At 49.6% G+C, this 8,769-nt stretch overlaps 1 protein-coding gene across 1 annotated transcript; it reads right to left on the reverse strand.

Moving 5' to 3' along the window:
- Positions 1 to 6,262: 6,262 nt before the first annotated feature.
- FOXD3 (forkhead box D3) lies at positions 6,263 to 8,332 on the reverse strand. Its single transcript, XM_006862467.1, has one exon. The coding sequence runs from the start codon at positions 8,330 to 8,332 to the stop codon at positions 6,899 to 6,901; it is 1,434 nt and encodes a 477-aa protein (XP_006862529.1). The 3' UTR covers positions 6,263 to 6,898.
- Between the last annotated feature and the right edge of the window lie 437 nt (positions 8,333 to 8,769).

Here is an 8,769-nt window from a genome sequence, read left to right on the forward strand (position 1 = left end):
GCTGCTAAGCCAGGGGCACCTAGGAAGAAAAGCCTGGAGGTTTACTTGTGATAAAATCAGCCACTGAAAACCCTTTGGAGGCGAATTCTATTCTGAGACACATGAAGTTGCCGTAAGTTGAAATTTACTGGAACGCAATTGGTTTCATACACAGTAGAACAGAGGGGGAAAAAAATTCTAGGCAGTCCAATTATATAATGAACCGTTAATAACTGCTTTTAAAATCCATTAATTAAAAAATTAACATGTCATTTATAAAAGCATTTATTATAAAAAAGAGATTTGAAGCAAAAGAATGGAGAAGAAAATAGGCCTCAAACTCTTGAGACAGTCCTGTTTTGATCAATTAAAATCATTCAAGATTCGCTACTCCCATTCTCATGGTCTGAGGTTTCATTAATTAGACAAATAATTTTGATTGTCCCTTTGGGCTCTGCAATGTTAGGCACTAAAGAACTCACCAGGGACTCTCACAAGGAGTTGATAATGAGAACAGCTCATTGGTTGGCACCGTGAGATCCAAGAAGGCACAACGAACTACGACTGGGGGTTCTCAAGAAAGCTTCCCGGAGTTGGCGCTGCTTCCCAGGTGGCGCAGGAGAGCATAGACAAAGATATGATTCGGTTTGAGTTGTTCGGCTGCTAACAGCTCCTTGCAAGAACAGTCGCTTGCCGTGCAGAAAAAAAAAGGTTACAGGGGTGAAATGTATTGATTTTTTCGAGAAAAGTACGACTCGCTTTCCAGCTGTTGAGAGGAGTGAAAAAAACACAGGGAGGCAAAGAACCAAAGCTCCCGCTTTAACATCACGTGCACTGCAGTTCCGGTTGCCGGACCCCGAGGAGCAAGCCCAATACCGAAGCGGGAGCTACCTTGTGTCCCCGACCGGGTCTCCTGGAGTTCCCACTTCCTTCTTTAAGACGGCCTAAGTCAAGCATAATAAACTTGGCATTGATTCCCCAGAGATACCATACTGGAGCATCTTAGCTGCCTTGGTTCACTGGGCGGGGATTTAATTTTTCCCCATCGCGAACTTCTCCAGCGCGGGCAACGCGGGTGACTCGGAAGAGCACTGCGGGCAATTCTCAACCGCGCCTCGCATTGACGCTCCCCCCACCCCTCCTTTATTGGCTGAATTTCACTCCTAATTAATTCACCTTCTCTTCTTTCCCTCCGTGCGGACGGCGGAAGCCAGAGTCTCGCAGGTCGAGCCCTCGAGGCTGGTGCGGGGATGATCCGGGCTTGGGAGGGCGGTGCCCGCAAGAACAAATTCCCGACACCGAAGCGCTGTGGCCCAGCCGCTGACCCTCCAGGTTCTCGCTTTCTTTCTTCCCCTCTCAAATCACGCTGCAAAAAGGAAACCTGACGGTCTGAATCCGCAGAACTGCCGGGCTCTGGGAGAGGCCTGCAGCCAGGAGAGTTGGGGCGGAGCTGACTCCCCCCCGGGGCCAGCAAAGGGCTCCAGAGACTGGACTTCTCCAAGTTTGTCTTTTTTCTTCTCGCCCCTCTTCCCAACTTTCCTTACCCTGCTGTTGTGTGCCGTCCAGTCCAATTGATTCAGACTCACCGCGATTCTATAAGATCAGGGGAGAAACTGCCCCATAGGGTTTCCTAAGATGAAATTTTTTACGGGAGGAAATCGCCAAGTCTTTTTCTCCCACGCAGCATTCGGTAGGGTCTAACAGCTGACCTTTCGGTTAATAGTTTAGACCTTAACCATTGATCCACAAAAGCCCGCCTAGCCCTTTGTTGTTGTGAAGTGCCGTCGAGTCGGTTCTGACTCATAGCGACCCTGTATAGGGTTTCCAAGGAGGGGCTGGTGAGTTTGAACCGTGGACCTTGTGGTTCAAATTGACTTGTGGTCCGGTACTTTATCCCACAGCGCCTCACCAAGACTTCCTAGAGCTCACTTTCCCCCTTTCTTCCATTTGGGACAGTCTTCCTGGCAGAGAACAATTTTTCCTTCTCTCAGTACTTCCACCCCTAAAGTGACCCTTGGTTAAGTCACGGAATCTTTTGGGCCTATGTAAAAGGAAAGGGAGAAGGATCCTTGGGGGCCACTTTCAAGGCCCCAAATTCCAGTATGTTTTCCTGAAGGTGCATCAGGAATTGGTCGTCCCCTCCCCCCATGCCCCTCCTCTCGGACTCAAACAAGAGACTGAAGACGTCCTCCTCTCTCCCCACTTCCTCAACGATGTGATGTATGTGTACAAGCACGGAATCATCTGGAAAAGAAGGATTTCGGGTAGGAACTTTTTATTAAAATGGGGGAGGGGGACTCATTTGTTGTTGTTGTTTTTTAATTTTGAAAATTTCTGATGTAAACTGCCACTACCCCGGGAAATGAAAATGAAATGAATATGCTTCCTGAGGACACGCTCAACGATTTTGCAACATTTCAAATTTTATTCTGTGAATGCCCCCCGCCTCCCTTTTAGCTGTTTTTGCCCCAGGGAGAAAAGAATGGCTTGCTCATTCCTAAGAGGGCAAAGATGAGGGGCGGGTTTAAGAGAGAAGTTGGCTCTAGGTTTAACTCTGCCAACTGTTGGAGGACGGCGGAGAGAGTTTGGGATCTAGTTTCCTTTAATTCGCCTCTGAGGCCGCGTCTTGCGCTAATGGGCGTCTGTCAACGGAGGGTTCAGGTTTCCCCACTTGCCTCGGTTAGTGGAAGCAGAGGGGCAAACAGCAAAGAAGATCAAGACCTTCTCAACCTCTGGAGCTGGATGAGCACCTCCAACCTTCTTCTCAGGTTCAAGGCTAAAAAGCCCTTTCTGGCCAGCCGTCTTTTCTGCCATCCTTAGAAGAAGAAGAAGAAGAAAAATTTTATTCCACACCAAAGATAGAGTTAACCAAAAACAAGGCATACACTGATGACGTTTGAAAGGAGTTGTTAGTCCAGAGACAAAACAAACAAACAAACAAAACCTTAAACACCCACAGCTCTTACTGCTGAGATCTTTCACTAACACCAGTTCATGTACTCCTTCCTGTAAGCTCAACAGGCAAGCAGATTCCTCCTTCTCGTTGTAGAGTCAAGGAAATGGAGAGATCCACAGAAATAAAACAGTTTGCTCAAGGTCACAGTCAGGAAATGCCTAATTCCTCATTGAGAAGCCCTCTGTAAGGCCTCTCATTTCACTCTTTCCTGCCATCCTCGCCCATGAACTAGACAATGCCCTCAAGGTCCGGCCTGCGCACTCTCAGAATACCTTCTCCACCTTCTGCCCACAGGGTGAGTCCAGTCAATACTGTATGCTGCAGTTTGTCACCACAGAAACATATGGGCACATGGTTCTACAACGCACTTTCTTTCACATCTTCAGAACATTCAGAGGACCCTTATTTAAACATATACACACCCGTCTATCATGTTCTCACTACCAAGATCCTTCCATGTAAAAATAAATAACCTCAAACATAACTCTTAATTGCTTTCAAGTCGACGTTACCACATCACTAAACTTTATTGTGGCCCAATCTAAGACAAACTTTCCCCAACATTCTAGCCCTTCCCAGGTCAGAAAAAGTACCTTCTTAGACATTCAACCTGGGCGTACTGAGCCCGGAGGGTGAGCTAGGTTCCTGAGAGGGAAGGAAAAGCTTCTGAGAACTGGCACCGGACCCTCTGAGACAAATGGGGAAGTTTTCTGTCTGCTGATCGCCCCCTACAGGCCACAATCCGCTATCGCAGGTAGAGCCCTGAACAGCTCCAATTCATACCGCGCTAGTCTTCGCACGCATTTCACTAGACCTCTGTCCATCCTCCATTCCTTGAGGGGCTGGACACGGGGGCCCCACTCAGGGACTGTATCCAGAACACGCTCTAGGGGCCACAGGTCTCGGAACTGAAATGAATCTCTAGAAATGGATGCCGGAGGAAAAGGAAAACGGTTTAAATTCGTGTATAGCCGAAAGCTAAAATCCTCATAAAAATCAACCTATTTCCTCTTTTTATTGCAAATAAAGCTGCTCCCTTCCTTTTAGTTTATTTTTTTTAAGTGAAATAAAAAGCGAGTTATCTGTCACGTTGTCTTTTAAGTTTCAATGTAAGAGCGGATTCCAGAGCTTGTCATCGCTGGTGTCCGTGGTGGCTAACATCAAAAGTGGATTTCAAGCTTTCACCCAGTGCATGCGTCATTGTAATATTTGCATTTCCTCTTCTGTACAAAACCTTGGTGGATAAAGAAGCTTGAACCAAAAAGAGATTTTCAGGGGGTTGTGGGGAGCTCTATTCCCTGACATCTGCCGGAACTTTAAACAGCTGTTGGCTGATTGTAGTTCTGGATCTGAGGGTCCCAATCCTCTAGGAAATTAAAGAAAGGGACTTACTGGGCTCTAGCTCAAGGGTAAGAAAGGACTACAAGAAAACTTGCCGGCGGATCTCTCTTCTACACTCAGCCGCCTACATCGCTGGAAAAAGCCCTGCCTATTGCAAACAGCGGCTTGTGGTAGTGTCACGCTGCGGGCGCAGGCTCGGCCGGTATTACTGCTATGCGCGGAAATATGAGCGAGTAATTTTATAAGTAACAAAGGATCAGGGATGGAATGAGGCCCCTGTTATCCAATGTCATTTAGAAGCCTTGGATCAGCAGCTTCTTGAGGCTAAAAGTGAATTCAAGAAGCCCTGCCTTTCCCTTTTCCCAGGGGTATCATCTAAATTTAGAAATAACCTCTGTGTGTTTGCACAAATCATGTACCATTTGCTGTTTGTGTAAAAACCGATTAGCTAGACACAACTGTGAAACAACTTGTTACTTTTATAGCTGCAACACACAAACAAATTTAGATCCGTTTAGTTTTCCTTGTAAAAGGAGATTAGAAGGGACCCGCCCGGAGACCGTGTGGTCCATAATCTCTTCTCGACAAAGATTACTGTTGCTCTTATTTGTGAAGAATGATGATCAGATTCTTATTTATCAAGTTAAACTAACTCATCCCTCGGCAGCTTGTTTTATTTTAGGACTATGATGCCAAAGGAACGTTTACTAAGGACAAGCTAATGTTGACCGTTCTCTGGAAAATAGATTCGGTATTTGCGAGGATATGTCTTTCAAAACAGCTTCCTAGCCCACGCCTCCAGCAAGAAATAAGGCTCCGATCCGATGCCCAGAGGCATCTCGCAACCCAACCAAGGAGGCTAGGCGGACAGCAAAATCATTGTCTCCTTGTGTTTTGCAAACAGGAAGCGCACGCGGGCCGAGCTGACAGTACTAACTGGCTCCAATTTTAAAAAGCGACTTCGCATAAGTAAATGTAACAGCTAAATTAATTACAGAATAATTAGAATTGATGCCATTTGAGGCAATGTTGGTGATGATGGGAACCGGCCTTTGGCGCCTAGATATTTCATTTCCAAGAGAATACTTACAAAAAAAAAAAAAAAAATGTTGATCCAACCGAAATGCATGTCAAGATTATTCTTCGAGGACATTGGACACTCCTGACCTATGGGCACGCCATTTTGCACTAACCTAGTCTAAGGCTAAAAAATAAGGGAGGCTGGTGCACCTGATTTTAAAATGTCATTACTCTTTACTTCTAAAGTCACCATTTCGTGTACTCATCAGAAAGGCATCTTGGTGGAGGTAGATTGGGCTCCTTCAGTAATTCGATTGTGTCTGGATTATTACCACAGCAATGTGTGGTACATTATTTGAAAACATTCTGAGAGAACCAAATGACTATGAATTATTTTACCTATCAGGTTACTATAGTTAATACAATTTCACTGCAAAAATTAGCCTGTGAGAACAAAATATTAAAATCAACTGGGCTAATTTTTATCACTTGAAAGACTGAGAATAAATAATTTTTTAAATCTAAGAGTTAAATGCTAAAATGAGGTGTTTGAAATTTACATTCTTTTGAAAAGATAAATTAAATGATCAGAAACTCCTTTTGGAAGTTTCATTTCATTAAAAAAAAATTAAGACTACTCGTGCTTTGAAGTCAGCTGTATTTTAAATGACAGCTCACCTATTTTATTTACAGAAATGTCTGATCATTTAGATGTAATGGGTTGACATGAATGATCAGCGCCTGTATGCTGATTTTATGTAAAAAAGAATGTTTTAATAATATTAAAATTAGGTAAACTTTTATCTTTCTCCAATTAAATACTTCCTACACTCAAATTATGAATTAGCAAAGTTGGAAAGCATCATTACTTGAAATTTCTCGATTTCCAGGTAAATGAAAAAGGCAAATGCTATTTTAAAATCTTGTCATTTACTTATGGACACCTAAATAAAACACTAGGCTGAACATTTAAAAAAATTTATTTACAAAGTTGTGTACAACACGATGGAATAACATTTAGAGTACCATATAGATCCATTCATATATAAACAGACTTCTATAATAGAATGACACTTTTTTCGCTTTTTTGAAAAAAATTTTTATATTTAAAATCTCCCAATGTCTCTATACATTTTTTTCTCAGATAAAACTGCGGAGAGTGAACTTTCAAAAAAATGAAAGTTCAGAGCTCTAAATCTACTGAATTTGTGTTTTTTTTTTTTTTCTTAAAAAAATAAAAACCCCAAAAGGAAAGTCAATACTTTTTATACAAATATGTACAAAGGATTCCCCTACCATCCCCGCGATACTGAGAGCTGGCTCCATCGGGGTATAGTTTTGGAAATTTCTATTTTACCTGTACGGAGCTTTCCGACCAGCGCGCGGTGAGAGCTCCGCCAGCCTAGGTGTGAGCGAGGGGGTTGAGGCCGCTGAAGGTCAGGGCTGGGGAGTCGCAGGGGCGGGGTAGGAAATGAGCAGGGGACCAGAGTCTTGGATTGGGCGTGGGAGTCGGGGCCCGGACCAGGTCAGGGCGCGCGCAGCCTGAAGTGCAGCCTTCGCTCAGGGCCGCTACTGGGCCGTGTCCCGACCACCTGCGCGTCCCTATTGCGCGGGCCACTTGGCTTGTACGGCGGCGGCGGCGGCAGCGGCGGCCGAGGCTGCTGGCTGCAGGAACTGTCCAGAGAGCGGTACACTCAGGATGGGCGCGATTGTGGCCGTGGTCCGGCTCAGCGACAGCGGCTGATGCGTGGCCATGAGCGCGGCCGACTGCACAGTCCCGGGAGGCCGGAGAAAAGACTGTGCAGCGCCGCCGCCCCCAGCACTCCCGCCCCCCCCAGAGCCCCCGGTGCTTCCCGCGCCCGCAGCTGAGCCTCCCGGTGCAGTGGGACCCCCGCCGATTATGTTCTCGATGCTGAACGACGGCCGCGCACTCGGCTCGGACTTGATGAGCGACGCCGTGGCCCCCGCCGTGCCTGCGGCGGCCGCGGCAGCTCCCAAGCTATTGAGCTGCAGCTGCAGGCCGGGGCCGAGCTGAGATCCGAAGGCAGCCGCCTTGCGGCCCAGCTCACCCGAGGGCAGTAGCGGCACCGCGGGCGGCAGCACGGGCGCTACGGGAGGCAAAGCGTACGGGTACTGGAGCGCCGCTGCGGCCGCCGCCGCTGCCGCTGCCGCCGGGTGAGAGTAAGCGCCCGCTGCGGCCGCGGGATGCAGGCCGTAGGGGCGACCATAGGGGCCCGCGGCGCCGGCTGCAGCCGCTAGGCTGTAGGCACCGAAGCTTTGCATCATGAGCGCCGTCTGCTCGCGCAGGTGTTCCTGCTGGTGGCGCTTGAAGCGTTTCCGGCGCCGCAGGAAGCTGCCGTTGTCGAACATGTCCTCGGACTGCGGGTCCAGGGTCCAGTAGTTGCCTTTGCCCGGGTTGCCCGGCTCACGGGGGATCTTGACGAAGCAGTCGTTGAGCGAGAGGTTGTGGCGGATGCTATTTTGCCAGGCAGGAAACTTCTCCCTGTAGTAAGGGAAGCGGTTGCTGATGAACTCGCAGATGCCGCTCAGGGTCAGCTTCTTCTGCGGGCTCTGCAGGATGGCCATGGTGATAAGCGCGATGTATGAGTAGGGAGGCTTCACCAGACTGTTCTTGGGCTTGCTCGGAGCCAGGCCACCCGCCGCCCCGCTGCCCGTACCGGGCCCGCCGCCGCCGCTGCCCTCCTCGCCTCCAACACCGCTCTTGCAGCCGTCCGGCTCGGGCGCGCCCGCCTCGCCCCCTGGCCCGGTCCCAGTTCCGGCCGCCTCCTTGGGCAGTGCCAGCGGCTGCTGATGCGGCGGCTGAGGCTGCCCATGGTGGGGTGCCGCCAGGGGTACTTCGTCCGTCTCGTCCAGGCGCAGCTCGGGCGGCCCCGCGGGGCTATCGCAGCCCGTATCGCTGTCCTTTTCCTCCAGCCCATCGTCGCCCTCGCCCACCACATCTATGTCCACGTCCTCGGCCGTCAGCACCGTCTGGCCGGACATGTCGCTGGCGCTGCCTCCGCCGGAGAGGGTCATCCCTCCTCGGGTTTGGTGTCGGCAGCGGGGAGGGAGCGGCGAACGGTGGGGCGGGCAGAAAGGAGTTCGGCTCCCGGGAAAGATGGGGGTCTAGGGAAAGGGTGAGGGCGCAGGTAGCTTGGGGCCCTCCGGGATCGGCTCACATTCGGGTGCCCAACATCATTCGGCGCGGGCAGTGCCGTCAGCCCCCTGCGGTCCAGCTCGGTAAACTCCTTGGTGCTCGGTACTAGGTGCTCACTTCTGCTTCTGAATTCTGAACCTTCTTCGCGCCGCACCCCTTCACTTCACCAGTCTTCCTGCTGGCTAGGTCGTGGGGCGCAGGAGCGGTCCAGGCGGGCGCTGGACGCCCGGCGCAGAGCAGCTCAGGAGGGTGCAGGCAGGGGCAACTGAGGGGGGGGGCGGGTAGTGTCAGGGACGCCGAAGCCCCCGTAGTCGAA

This window comes from Chrysochloris asiatica, unplaced genomic scaffold (assembly GCF_000296735.1).
Source record: "Chrysochloris asiatica unplaced genomic scaffold, ChrAsi1.0 scaffold00048, whole genome shotgun sequence".
Lineage (NCBI taxonomy): Eukaryota > Metazoa > Chordata > Mammalia > Afrosoricida > Chrysochloridae > Chrysochloris > Chrysochloris asiatica.

Bases quoted from the DNA above. Each gene is read 5' to 3' on its own strand.
- FOXD3 (XM_006862467.1), bottom strand. From the start codon at position 8,332: ATGACCCTCTCCGGCGGAGGCAGCGCCAGCGACATGTCCGGCCAGACG.